We start from the raw sequence: 12,960 nt of genomic DNA, 5'->3' as shown, positions 1-12,960 counted from the left end.
CGCGGACACATGTCACCACTCGAACCCCCTCCGGTATAGACCCTGTATAGCAGCTCTGCCTCCGATTACTTGCATCGCGTAAACTTACAGTCATCCGCCATGCGGACTTCGAATGTATTCCTATACATGTCCCTACGAGGTGTTCGAATCCGCGATTCATACCATTGCCATGTCTATCGATCCGTAGCCACCATATTTGATCGTCGCAAACGTTATCTCATAGCTGACTACTAGTCACGCATAATTGATGGTCGTAGGGTATAAAATAATGCGCGCAAAAGTATAACGAGGTACGGTTTCTTGGGGGCGCTCATATCTTATCCGGTGAGATAGTGTCGTCGTCTGTGAGTCAATAAACGCGCGATATAAATAAAACCGGGTCGGCCGGGTGGCCCGGGTCGACATAGTAGCGATTAAAACGGACAGTTTACTTCGGGCCGCGAACCGAGGTACCGTACGGTCCACTCTTATTGAATATGTGTACCGCATATTACACGGTCGAATCGATTTCTAGCGAAAAACAAATCTCATTATAGGCTGGGGGTAAAAGTAACGGACCAGACATGAGCTACAACGATTTGTGGATCAGGGATTTGGGTGCACGTTACGGGGTCGCGCTTCTCGCTATCCTCGCGATCGTATTTTGGATGGCGTCACGATGGCCAAAGATGCGCGAGTCCTGGTATCGCGATTACCTGATCGGTTTCGAGGTAGAATGTTCGGACCTTGCAGCTTTCCACAAACGACGTCTCTTCGAGCCTCTGCACTGCCTGATTTCCGCCGACGAAACCCTCCGGGATGTCGGACGGATCCGTATCCTTGAGATCGGAGTCAAGACAGGTCCGCGGGGAAGCTTTTCCGAAGCTCGGAAGAACATTGATTAAGATGCTCGCAATATTTTTTCAACCGAACACAAAAACAAGAAATTTCTAATTCTCGACAGGGCGAATAGTAACTCTGCTACGCGTTACGAGAAACAATGTATTTTTTGCCTCCCTATAGACGCGTTTCTTTCGATTGCAGGAGAAAACATAGCGTTTTATCCCGATGACTGCCACTTGGTGGGGGTGGATTTGAACAAGAGATTAGCCGACCACCTCTTCCACGATGAGAACGCCTGGCGTTTCCGACACATATTCGTAGAACAGACGATCGTTGGAGATGGAAGTCGTCTGGGACAAACCATACCCTCGGGGAGTGTCGACGCGGTTGTCACAACCAGGACTTTGTGCTCCGTAGAATCACCCGCGGCTGTTCTTCGTGAAATTCGACGGGTTCTCGTACAGGTCAGAATTATCAAATTAATACGAATACCCCGTATACGTATTGTATGGTATCTGTGTAAAACATTTACTTGATATATCGATAGCTCGCCACTAAACGTACATTCAATATTTCGGTCTCACTTATTGTTAGTTCGAGAATTTTAAAGAACTCATACTCAGCCCGTACATGCATTATCATAGTATTACCGCGATCCGCGCGAAACTGCACGTAGAATTATCACAAGCAAATAGCTCCGCTGATCATCTTCGTCATCATGTCACTGTTCCGATCGTTTATTTTATTTGCTCAGTCGTCAGTCCCTCATGAACAGTTTTTTGCCATTTTCGAATCAGGGGGGGACGTATTTTTTTATGGAACACACGCCTGACCCCAGACAGGGAACCCTGATTCGCTGGCTACAGATGTTCTGGTCTCGGTCTGGAATCTGGCCATCGCTTTACGGCGGGTGTAGACCGGATTTTGATCCAATTCCGAGCATTGAAATGGCCGGCTTCGAGCAAGTTACCTGGCGAAGAGCGGCCCTGCATGGTGATACCTCTCGACCCCATCATTTGGCGCTTACCCGACATCATATTATCGGCACGGCGATCCGATAAGCGATCATAATAACTAGTTAATAGCTGACTTCCCAATCAGGATCTTATACGATAAATCAATGCGATTAACTTCTTATAACCGAATTGGATTTTTTTTTTTCGTTAATATTCGTGCCATTTATTATTCTCCATATATTCAGTACGAAAACCAAATGATCACCTGCACAAGAATTTTTTGACGGGGAGAATATTTTTAAGGGAATAGAAAAAATGCGGAGAAAATGTGAGTAATTTCCAACTTGAACTGATTTTATTCGTAAACTTTGATCACTTTGGATCTCCGACACTAGAGAGCAATTTCTGTATAATACCAAATTGATATTATTTCTTATGATAATTATAAATTAATGCGACTTTGACTACGATTAATGAATAGAATTAACAATACCTATAGATAATTTTACTATGCACTTTACCCGAAGTGAATTAGAATTGTTCTCTATACAATGCAGGTGATGAGACCCGAAATTTACTATAATTAACGTGTAGCGACTTAATTGCCCTACCGCGAATTATATAAATCTCAACAATAAAAAGGTATTACATATCCATGGTATTATCGTCGTCCACTTTACAAAATTTTTACACATCATTTTATATCTACATGTTGAAATAATTTAATACATTAGCCTCTAAGTTACATATTATCAGAATCTGATTCCCAATATTCTTTCGTCCTAAAAACAACAGTCGAATTTGTGCGCGTCTTTCTCCGATGCTTTTTCGGAAAGGATTTAGAAGCGTCGCTTATAGCTGTCACATTCCTCTTCTCATTTGGTCGCGACACATTTTCCCCAAGAGAAACAGTGCATGTATAATCCTTGGAGTTAGAAGGGAATGCTGCATCATCATCGTCAGAAGACTTATCAATGAGCGAGATATGTTTTCGGACAGTCATGGATTCGAACTTTTGTTTTCTTTTATATTTGTAGTCGGGTACCCGCCTAACTACCAAGCCGTTTTTTTCTTCTTGTTTACGTTCCGTTTCATCGGTAGAGGTTGAAGAGATTCTAGCGCGTGCTCTAGAAATTTTTAGCGGAGGTTTCGTCTGTTCACTTTCTGAAGATGTCCCTGATTTGTCGAGCAAATTTTTTGGACTCCTACATCTTGGTAAAATGATCTTCAGCCCGCTGCAAGTAGCATCTTCCAATCTAGGATTAATCCTCGAAGTATCATCAGATTTATTTGGAGAATATTCCAATGTCCGGTGAACTGGAGTTTTCAGAACTTCATTTTCTGTTACCGAATGATTTGACTCACAGAGCTCAGTTCTGTTGGGTTTGCTACAAACACCTACTTCTGAGTCATTTGGAATTTGCATTACTCCTATTCGTGGCTCTGTGTAGCTGTGAGTTTCTGCATCGACTTCACTTTGAGCTGATGGAAAAGACGCCGTAGATAATTCCATTGATTTTTTACTTTTTTTTCTACGTAAACGTGTGATTATACCAGTTGATGGGGATTCCAATATTCCATTATTGACTATCATTCTTTCTGATTTATCAATGCGCTCATCTATTGGCGAGCATATTGTCAGCCTAGATTTCAAAATATCTCTCCGTTTGGTTTTCTCGAGATATTTCCTTTGAAGCCTGGTCGACCTGGGGATCATATCCGCTCGATCTTTAATATTATTTTCATCTTCGGAACAGCTCGATACAATAGAAAAAGATTTTTTAACAGACATTGAGCTCTGAAGCATGCTCGCTGGTTGTAAAGTAGAATCCTTCAGATGCTTAGTTGCGGTCAACCTTGCACTATTGGTTTGTTGGATCCCCGCCTCTTTTCGTCTCGATACTCGTTTTTTCCAAGTTTTGTTCAGTTTTATAACAGCGTCATCCTCATCTGAAGATGTGGGAACGAATATTGACTCCCAATTACAACTAGCGTCGGCAAATGTGACCGATGAGGTATGCCTTTTAATAGGTGGTTCTTTTTTCTGTGTGTGATTAATTCCTGCAGTAAATGAAGGTTTCAATGTCCGAGGAGAAATTGGCGAGATAGTGTCTGAAGTTGAACCTAGCACGGTGTTCTTTGCATTTTCAACGGAGGTAATTTCACAAAGACTCGTCATCTCTTTTTTTTTATTGTCATTTTTAATTTTACATTTCGTTATAATTACTTCTGCTCTGTTTTTCTGGGGGTTTAATTTATCGTCCATTTTCAGTATCTTCTCTACAGAAGTTTGGATGTGTGGTGATTGTAAAATAATGTTTTCTCTACTAACCGAATGTTCAGAAGAACTCTCTCTCTGCTGTGCTAGCTGGTCGGAATCCAAAGTATTTGGTGATTGTAAAATAATGTTTTCTTTACTAACCGAATGTTCAGAAGAACTCTCTCTCTGCTGTGCTAGCTGGTCGGAATCCAAAGTATTGGGGTTTGAATTTTCGGCATCACCCTGTCTATTCAACCATTGCTTGTTGTTTTTTCTTTCTAGTTCGCCACAGCAACTTTTCAGGTGTAAGAAATCGTGCAAAACAACAATTGGTTGAAACTGCGCTGAAAGTTGTACACTGTTAATGCTGTAGTCGGCCCTACTCGACCTGTTCAATGTCTTAGAGGTGTTGTGACTTTCAAAATTAGGCTGAGGTGTTATGCTCAAGCCACTATTATCAGAAGCGTCCGATTTATTATCAGACGACTGTAAATCCGTTTTGCATAAATTTCTTTTAGCATGTATAATATTCTGCAGTTTCGCCCTAGTCAATGTACATGATGAGTTGGGCAAGGATTCGCAAATCGAAACTTGATGATCAGATGATAAGAAATTTCTGCAATCATTGCTGAGCTCTTTGTCACCGAGCATTGAAATGTCCAAGCGGGCGGACTGGTTCGGGAGCTTATTTACTGGGATGACTGTGACTTGATTTTTAGGATCCTCAAGTATCTTATCATCAATAATACTTGATACACCGTTGGAATCTATTAGAGGAGAAGAAATGGAAGTACCGATTTTCTGGCCACCTGGTGAGGTTGTCGATTTCGAATCAACTTGATCAAGCTGAGCATCGACATTGGTCATTTCTCTTATATTTCCAGCTTCAGCGACAACACATTGATTACTGCAACCTCTTGGCATTTCAGAAATTTTGACTTTTTTAGGCAATTTCACTGAATCTTCCAGAGATTTCTTTCCCGATAATACAGGCTTGGTCACATTCAAATTCAATGAAAAATTTCTTGACTTCTTGCCGCGTGGGCACCTTTGCGTTGTCAATAACCGTGGTTTGAATTTAGATCTTTTTACGCTTACAGGAGTAAGAAGTGCAGGGTGTTTTATCTGAATGGACCGAGACCTACGAGACTTGGTGTGAAATTTGGAAAACTTTATATCGGTCAAACAAGTGTCCTTAGTGTACAATTTTCTCCGTCCCTGCAGACAATTTTCTGCAAGCACACTAGCATCATTTAAGGGATCAGCAGTTGTATTTGATTGCTCTAGATTGTCACGATCCTTCGTGCTTTTCGTTGGCAGGCTGATGTCAGAGTTTTGGGACTGGAATTCAACGTCTGAATTTTCATGCACAGTAGATTGTAACCGTTTTCCAACAGCCTCCACATCATTACAACTAATGTTATTGTCTGGACTACTCATATTCCTAGAAACGGACTTATCGATTAAAGAATGCAATTCCTCATTTTTATCTCCAATCCCTCTGACGATATTTTTGCCAATAGATACTGTTCCATACGAGAGATCTTTGGAAACCACTCCAGACCAAGGTGATTGTAATAAGTTCTCACAGGATAACTCTGATTTACGTGAATGACCCGATTGAATGACTCTGCCATTGTTTGATAAGTTGACAGTTTTCTTCGTCACACTTGTATTTCTCTTTATATAGGTGGTTGTATCCACAGAACTGTCTGAAGATCCATCAAATGAGTCTTGCCTATTGTTAACTTTTTTCAGCGGGTTCATAGCAAAAGAAGAATGAGGGTCCAACAAATTTGGGTCCGACAACTCACTCTCACTTATTGAAACTGTTTCTTTTGAGTCACTTGATTCAATGCTGATTGATCGGTGTAAAGATGAGACTACGTCATCTATGTAGCTTTCTTCAACCTCGGTTAACTGGCAAGGAGCCTTGCCAGTGTTTACCCAGTGCTGCAGCTGAGCCATGGATTTGCGAATTGGAACACGAAATTCAGAGATATCTGTTTCGGATTTATCTGATTGTTCCGATAGAGTATCAGGTCTTAGTGTCTGAAGATTTAATTCCAGGTCATCTGAGATCTATGGAATAGTAAGAAGATTGCAGAGATTAAGAGAGATTCTTGAGGATTGCTAAGGTATATGAACACAGTTATTCATTATGCATAATAAATAAGGATCTATATCAAGTACATTGAGACACCCAATCTGGTCTGATCATTGGTCATCATAAAAAACCAGATGTATTATGCAAGTCCGAATGAAAGGGTAAAATTAGCTGAATAATGAACAAATCACCTCTGAGAATTTGTCAAATAGTATCGACCAAGACTTCTCACGGTTCTCAATGATCTTTCTTGAGATTTGAAAGGTATCTTCATCCCTGTTTGAATCACCAGCCAGTCTACGAGCAATATGTATTATTATTTTCCTAGGCTTCCGAATGAAATTCGGTATTAAAAAACGTAACCTCAAAATCAAATTTAACCTTCTCATTCCTTGTCTGTAAGATTTAGACAGAACGCTGGTGTTAAGTGAATCGTCGACGTCTTTCATTTTGTAACGATGCATTCATAATATTCGATGCAAGATGTTACTTCGTCCAATAAAAATACCGATCAAATAAATAAAAATTGTCAACTACGTGACTGATGCACAAGAATAGCGCTGAACGCTGACACTTGGAATCAGTGTTTGGTATGCTACGTTGTCTGAAGAATTGCCAAAAGCCTCATTTCTCCGTGCCACAAGTAGGAACGAGATATCGAATGTTTATACTTCGAAAAACGCATGGGTGAAAACTATACACAAGAAAATGCGCAGACGTACACAATTCGCGCCAAAATTTTTCCAAGTGATGGAATAGGCGGAACATCATAAGGACCGAAATGTGACGGGAACGCTGAAAACGGAATCTCCCGCGTTTATCTGCTAAGATGTAAACATTTTCCTATAAATTTGATTCGTGTATTGTTACTTCATCAGGATTAGTGCATAATGAATGTGGTTTCTGCGATCACCAGTCGTCAGGAAGGCTTCGGTAAGCTTCGAGACCGATTAATCTACCGTATTATAACGTACAATTCATGGGATTTCAGTATTAACGACTATAACCTTGGTTCGCTAGTCGGCGTACACTCGAATTTGCAACACGTAATTTGTGCAATTGCATGCATCATCACTAATCGGTGAAACTTTGAACATCTTTTTATCACTCTCATTAATTTCAACAAACGGGTTTCAGGAACAGTAATTGACTATGATATCGCATTGCGTCGTCTGAAATGTTATCGACATGATGTGTACTGTGGAATATCGCCGAGCGTCGATGGACCGGACTTTAATCCTGAGCCACCAGTATTCGCATGTAAATTTAGCACTACTCAAAACTACGAGCATGTGCTTGCACTGGCAAACGAAGATGGAAAAATTGCTCTGCAAAACACAGCGGTTTGTGGGACTTTTAACGAACGATTGGAAGGAACGCAGGTATGCATTTGCAGTGAAGTTACTTGATTGAATTTAGATTACTCATCATGTCATAGATTGATCGAAGTTAGGTGTCACTCTCTGCTTTCGCAGGCCCATTACAATGCCATTTTTGATATTGCGTGGATGCCAGGCGAGATGCAGCTTGTCACTGCATCTGGTGACCACACTGCAAGACTCTGGGACGTTTCTCAAACCCAAGTTAAACAAATTGATATCTTTCAAGCTCATACCCGCAGTGTAAAAACTGCAGTTTTTCGTCAACACGATAAAGGTAACTAATAACTATTCGGAACACATGTTAGAAAGAATTTTTCTATTCTAAGTACATTGAATTAAAGGTCAGTAAATGTAAAGTCTGATTATTGAACAGCTGTATTTGCAACGGGAGCGAGAGATGGTGCGATTATGGTGTGGGATATCAGAGCAAACCATACAAACTTCCCCAGACCAGATAACTGCATATATAACTCGCACAGCGCAGTATCTTCAAACGGAACAAAGTCGCGACGAAGTCACACACAAGCTTCTCGCAACCACAGCATCACAAGTCTTGTATTCCAAGATGATTTCACACTGATTTCTTGCGCCGCAGGAGATGGGTATATTATATAACTTCTCTGTGATACTGAGTATTGAAACGATTTTTTATTCAATACTGATCATAATCATTCCAATTTTCAGAGTAATAAAAGTATGGGACCTTCGAAAAAATTATTCATCCCATAAAAGAGACCCTGTAGCAAAAAACGTCCTTCACCACGCGGGCAGGAGTACTAGAAATGGCTTCACTTCGCTGCTTATATGCCCAGCTAGACTCATTCTCTATGCCAGTTGCATGGATAACATTATATATGCTTACAATATAGCCACGTATAATCCCAAACCTGGTAAGTCTTCAACAATCATCTACGTACAGTGGCGCAGTCATAACAGACCTTGATTGGGTGAATAATAAGTTTTGCTACTACAGTTGGAGAATACTATGGACATCAAAATTCTACATTCTACGTGAAATCTTGTCTTAGCCCTGATGGTAGTTATCTAGCTAGTGGATCGAGCGATGAGTTGGCATACATTTGGCACACTGGCAGACCAGGACGACCGTTAGTGAAACTTTCAGGTCATACCGCAGAAGTAACTTGCATTGCATGGTGTGGTATCGGCGAAACAAAGGTATTCAAATGTCGTCAACCATTAGTTTATGTTTAATTGTCATGAGAAAATGAAATTTTCTCACAGATAGTTACTTGCTCCGATGATTCGAGACACAGAATATGGCGTGTGGGTTTAGAGCACAAAGGTGAAAACGCAGAAGTCGAAATACAAGGCGAAGCGAATCCAGTTTCAGTTGAAGATGCACTCGGACATCTTGTTGGTGGGCTGGAAACCACTCCAACAGCCTCTCGCAGATGGGTCCATCATCAAGAACACACGCCCGGATCTGATGGTACCAGTGGTAAGTATTCGTGAAAAATCTTATTACTCTTCAATAAAATATTCCGACAAGAATATGCATGCAAATAAGGACATGACTGCAGGTCCGGCTTCAGGTCCACCAAGTTCCGTTAGCTCTGCTGAAACTTGTGATACGAATGAAAAAAAAGGTATAACATCATCAGCGAAAAGGCGGTACTCCCAAATGTCTGCAGATGATACGAGGTTGAAGTTCAAGTCTGTATTATCGCCGGTTGAAGAAAACTTTGAAGGCAGCGCAAAACGTCCGCACCTCGAAAACCGAGGAGCTCGAAGGTTATTCAGTCCTGGAAGCGAATGTGTCCTCAGTTTAAGCACTGACTATGAATCCGACGAGCCCAGGCCGAGTTCTTCTACCGCAAATGTAGAAGCTCCATTTTCTCCAACTCTGAATCTCCCTAATTACGTGATAGACGGCACTGCTCCACACTTGCTGCAGATATCGCCACAAAAATTTAAGGAAAACATTGACTGGCTAACTAAGATGAGGAAAGAAAAGTTTGAACAAAAAACAAAGACAGCAATACCAGAACTGACAAGTCCAAAGGCAACTGTAACACCCGCGCGACGATCTGGAAGATCCCGATCAACTGAGCCCCGGAGAGCCAGAGAACCCTCAGTATCTCTCCTAAATTTCTTCCGAATCTCAGGAAGAGAATGTGATAAAGAACTTTGCTGTGCAAATACAAGTTTGATTTCATCACAGCCTTCCAGGTCGACAAGCAATGGCGAACCACCCAAAACGGAAAAAGCTTTGAATTGAGATAAAGAGATGCTACCAGAGATAGTAAAATTCAGTGTATAAAAAAACGAAAACGTAACATCACCTATTTTTTTTTTTTCTCTGTACGGAATCAGCAGTATTACGTAAATTTTTCGCGGCATATTTTTTATTCCCAAACAAAGTGATATTTAGATCGATAAGGAGAATGATTGACCATGTTTTTTTATCATAATACCAGTTAAATATCTTTCTACCTCTTGTTATTGAAGATGCATATCATTCGATATCGATTATTCCGCCTGTACCTTGATTTTTTTACTTGCTTACTCTCTCTTTATACGAGTCGCTCTAGATGTTAGGTAATTCTAAGAAACTATTGCAACTGCAGATTACGTGGATACGTATAGGCATTAATTCATAAAAGATGTATTGCGGCTCTCTTCCTGTATTTATGCTTAAGATGAATCTGTTGGACAATGAGCACCTTCCAGACTGTGAAACTAACAGATGAAAAATGTGCCAGATTATGTGTAAATAGTAATAAATTATTTTTTGTATGAAATTTCCGAAACACAAAATGCTGTCATATTTATTCATTCAAACCATCAGCCCCGTTTGAGGATCAAAAACCTACAATGGCCGAAAGATGGACAATAGGAATACTTGGTAAGTTTTTATTAATACTAGCTTACAGCGTTATTTACAGACTGTGCACAGAACATTGTTACACTTTTCGGCAGTAGTTTCACTCTGATCGATTTCACCTCAAAGTCCTCGTTATCTATTGAAAACATCTTGGTTTGTTCCTACGATGAAATTGAAATCCAAGTTTAAAGCACCATTTCATCAAGCTGTCTTAATAGATATAGTGGTTATATTTTATTCCTCATTAGTTTCACTAACCTCCTTTATGACACTTTCATGGGGCCGTAATTCAATTTCTTTAGCATCTATAGTGCGTTCGACAGACTTTTTGTTGCCGTTGGCTCGCCTCCATCCCTCCTTTACAAAATCTAAATAACTTATGTTTGCTGGACCTAACAAGTCAAACACGCATCTTAGCTGAATCTCTTTCATTTATGGATGATTCGAGGCAGACTTTATCAAATGCAAGATCAATGTCCATTAATTGATAAAATTGAATACATTATCCATATCCCATCTTCTACTTACCCAAATGCAGGTGTATCATCGGTGCAGCTTCAGGGCTATTGGGCTCGATGTTGCTGGTTACAATTTCTAATTGCGTTGTGGATATCGGAATTGCATGAAGTGTTCCACATGATTCGTTTATCACGTTACTATAATCGATTTCAGGAGCTAAGACAAGATGGAAATTATCAAGTTGGAAGAACTAGTTGTTTACTAACTATTAATTCAATCTATAATCTTTCAAGTGACAGATTGGCTACCAGTTGGTTTATAGCAACGGCCGATTGCAAAAGCAAAGGAATAAATTATTACCGGTAGATGGATTTCTTTGGGGTATGAAAGAATGCCACCAACGCCTATCATTTGAAGTCAAATGACTGCTCTGTTGTTTTTGCCAACAGCGTGAACATCCGCTACAGGGATCTGAGTATTGCAAATCAGCTTTACAATCCCAGCTCAGATCATTTTTATAACCATTGAATACATACGTAGCATATCTACAATTTGGAAATAATAAAAATATACTGTACACGTGGAGGACTCTACGAGACTTATTCAACTCTATAAGATTTATCAACTACCTTCGAAGTGATCCCCAGTACCAATATTTGTTCATATTGGTATAAGCGTCACGCCATGCACCCCATTCCATACTGCCAATTGCATAAACCGGTTTAATAGAATTTTCAGTATTTTGCTGAAATATTGAAAACGAAAAATCTTGAGCCTGATAAAGTAAAAAGGGATGATCGATGATACCAATAATTACCTCAAGTGGTTCGATCCGTATTGTATCAACCAATTTTGTAGTACCTCTGACAATCGCCATTGTAGCCTCTGCCATAGCATGTATCTCTGGCAAATCTGCATATCCATTGAATAGTGAATTGGCAACTTTGTTAGTTTGTCCAAGAGGCAAAATGCCAATTGGGCATTTTTTAACAATATTAATATCTGCATTGCATCGCCGCATCACGCCAGTGACAACATCCGTTAATGTGCCATCCCCACCTGCTACAATAAGGGCATCTGTTTGAGTATTGTACTTCTCAACTAAACTTCGAGCCTGGCCTTCAGATTCTGTCTGAACTATAGTAACTGCTATCCCAGCCAGATGCAACAAGGGTTCACAGTATTTTTCCAACAAATCTTTTGCTTTTCTGTAATAATCAAAGTATGCACAAGATTTGAATGAATCAATCAACGGACAAGTTTCATTCTCATAAATGTTGCAATGAATAATCTTTTCTGTATAACCTTTTATTGGCGGCTGGATTTAAAATGACAGTGACATGCCTTGGTTTCAGCTGCGTAGGCAGCGGCATATCTCCATACCGGACAGCATCCTCACAGTACCTCCGCATAAGCTGCTCTTTCCTTAGCAAAAAAATAAGGCTTTCTTAATAGATGCCACTCAATATTATTCAATTAAAATTATGTTATGATAGGTTAGGATATATCACGTTCTTGTCGTATAAATTGGAACTATATGTATTTCATGAAAATGTTTACTCATAACGTTCCACGCCGTACGAAACACCATACGATATCGCGGCCAAAGCAACTGTAGATTTCTTCCAATGGTTTCTCAACGCTTTGAAAAACTTCATTAGCCCCATAACTAGGGGTAAACTTATTGGTTCTACGGTGCGAATTCAAACGCCGACGAGGCTGGCATAGGGCCCCTGACGTTTAAATTGCTTCTATGTGTCCCAAGTGTGTATATCGTGCTATACTCTTTAGTAACGTCACCCCCTCCTACCGTCCCATTGATGCTATTGGTAAGCCGTGAGCCATTCATACTTACGGCCAATCAGTAGACGCATAGTACATAGTATCGTTAAGAGTAGATACTTGGATAGTACTGCGCGGCTACGGTCACTTGTATTTTGATTCATGTTTTGATTGAGAAAAACAATTAATGCATACCTATTATGGAGATCGTTTAATATATGATGACATATTGGACCTGATCAACTATGATCTGCCGTTGGGAAGCTTTAACACAAATACTACGTTCGTTTGTGGCGCATGTCGCGTTCCATGCGGATGCAGAAAGCACAGTAGACCAGCTGACGCCA

The 12,960-nt window shown here is 40.3% G+C and overlaps 4 protein-coding genes across 7 annotated transcripts; 2 read left to right on the top strand and 2 right to left on the bottom strand.

Annotated features, from left to right (window-relative positions):
- The first annotated feature begins 417 nt into the window (after nt 1-417).
- Nucleotides 418-2,430, top strand: LOC105691416 (putative methyltransferase-like protein 7A). Of its 2 annotated transcripts, XR_007277216.1 has the most exons (4): nt 418-840; nt 1,024-1,286; nt 1,620-1,974; nt 2,083-2,430. XR_007277216.1 is itself a non-coding variant. In XM_025746637.2 (3 exons), the coding sequence occupies exons 1-3, from the start codon at nt 564-566 to the stop codon at nt 1,881-1,883; spliced, it is 804 nt and encodes a 267-aa protein (XP_025602422.1). In that variant the 5' UTR covers nt 418-563; the 3' UTR covers nt 1,884-2,430. The 2 variants fall into 2 exon arrangements, 1 of the variants encoding a protein (XP_025602422.1); XM_025746637.2 differs by having other exon boundaries at nt 1,620-2,430.
- On the bottom strand, nt 2,115-6,668 carry LOC105691523. 2 transcript variants are annotated; one of them, XM_025746636.2, is made up of 3 exons: nt 6,527-6,668; nt 6,337-6,442; nt 2,115-6,120 (listed from the first exon to the last, which is right to left on the bottom strand). In XM_025746636.2, exons 1-3 carry the CDS (start codon nt 6,607-6,609, stop codon nt 2,521-2,523), a joined length of 3,789 nt encoding a protein of 1,262 aa, XP_025602421.2. In that variant the 5' UTR covers nt 6,610-6,668; the 3' UTR covers nt 2,115-2,520. The 2 variants fall into 2 exon arrangements, with proteins under 2 accessions (XP_025602421.2, XP_048507132.1); XM_048651175.1 differs by having other exon boundaries at nt 6,337-6,609.
- Nucleotides 6,669-6,938: 270 nt separating this feature from the next.
- On the top strand, nt 6,939-10,288 carry LOC105691447 (protein lethal(2)denticleless). The gene is made up of 8 exons (XM_012409917.3): nt 6,939-7,078; nt 7,283-7,527; nt 7,621-7,801; nt 7,901-8,129; nt 8,212-8,417; nt 8,501-8,703; nt 8,770-8,986; nt 9,069-10,288. Exons 1-8 carry the CDS (start codon nt 7,036-7,038, stop codon nt 9,764-9,766), a joined length of 2,022 nt encoding a protein of 673 aa, XP_012265340.2. The 5' UTR covers nt 6,939-7,035; the 3' UTR covers nt 9,767-10,288.
- A 99-nt stretch (nt 10,289-10,387) lies between these two features.
- On the bottom strand, nt 10,388-12,946 carry LOC105691530 (acylglycerol kinase, mitochondrial). 2 transcript variants are annotated; one of them, XM_048651176.1, is made up of 8 exons: nt 12,809-12,946; nt 12,137-12,256; nt 11,649-12,039; nt 11,461-11,576; nt 11,192-11,376; nt 10,901-11,047; nt 10,631-10,764; nt 10,388-10,533 (listed from the first exon to the last, which is right to left on the bottom strand). In XM_048651176.1, the coding sequence occupies exons 2-8, from the start codon at nt 12,241-12,243 to the stop codon at nt 10,411-10,413; spliced, it is 1,203 nt and encodes a 400-aa protein (XP_048507133.1). In that variant the 5' UTR covers nt 12,244-12,256; nt 12,809-12,946; the 3' UTR covers nt 10,388-10,410. The 2 variants fall into 2 exon arrangements, with proteins under 2 accessions (XP_048507133.1, XP_012265483.2); XM_012410060.3 differs by lacking the exon at nt 12,809-12,946 and adding an exon at nt 12,392-12,703.
- Nucleotides 12,947-12,960: the final 14 nt, after the last annotated feature.

The sequence above is a fragment of the Athalia rosae genome, chromosome 2 (assembly GCF_917208135.1).
Source record: "Athalia rosae chromosome 2, iyAthRosa1.1, whole genome shotgun sequence".
In the NCBI taxonomy this organism is placed as follows: Eukaryota; Metazoa; Arthropoda; class Insecta; order Hymenoptera; family Athaliidae; genus Athalia; species Athalia rosae.
Note: the sequence above shows the minus strand (reverse complement) of the source record. Positions and strands in the feature narration are given on the sequence as shown.

Excerpts from the sequence above, each read along its gene's own strand:
- LOC105691416 (XM_025746637.2), top strand. The coding sequence starts at position 564 with ATGAGCTACAACGATTTGTGGATCAGGGATTTGGGTGCACGTTACGGG. Across the intron at positions 841-1,023 it reads TGAGATCGGAGTCAAGACAG|GAGAAAACATAGCGTTTTAT; the intron begins GTCCGCGGGGAA and ends TTTCGATTGCAG. Across the intron at positions 1,287-1,619 it reads TTCGACGGGTTCTCGTACAG|GGGGGGACGTATTTTTTTAT; the intron begins GTCAGAATTATC and ends TTTTCGAATCAG.
- LOC105691523 (XM_048651175.1), bottom strand. The coding sequence starts at position 6,609 with ATGCATCGTTACAAAATGAAAGACGTCGACGATTCACTTAACACCAGC. Across the intron at positions 6,121-6,336 it reads TATTTGACAAATTCTCAGAG|ATCTCAGATGACCTGGAATT; the intron begins GTGATTTGTTCA and ends ACTATTCCATAG.
- LOC105691447 (XM_012409917.3), top strand. The coding sequence starts at position 7,036 with ATGAATGTGGTTTCTGCGATCACCAGTCGTCAGGAAGGCTTCG. Across the intron at positions 7,079-7,282 it reads CAGTCGTCAGGAAGGCTTCG|GAACAGTAATTGACTATGAT; the intron begins GTAAGCTTCGAG and ends AACGGGTTTCAG. Across the intron at positions 7,802-7,900 it reads TTTTCGTCAACACGATAAAG|CTGTATTTGCAACGGGAGCG; the intron begins GTAACTAATAAC and ends ATTATTGAACAG.
- LOC105691530 (XM_012410060.3), bottom strand. The coding sequence starts at position 12,498 with ATGGGGCTAATGAAGTTTTTCAAAGCGTTGAGAAACCATTGGAAGAAA. Across the intron at positions 11,577-11,648 it reads TACGGATCGAACCACTTGAG|CAAAATACTGAAAATTCTAT; the intron begins GTAATTATTGGT and ends TCAATATTTCAG. Across the intron at positions 11,048-11,191 it reads CCAAAGAAATCCATCTACCG|CTCCTGAAATCGATTATAGT; the intron begins GTAATAATTTAT and ends ATCTTGTCTTAG.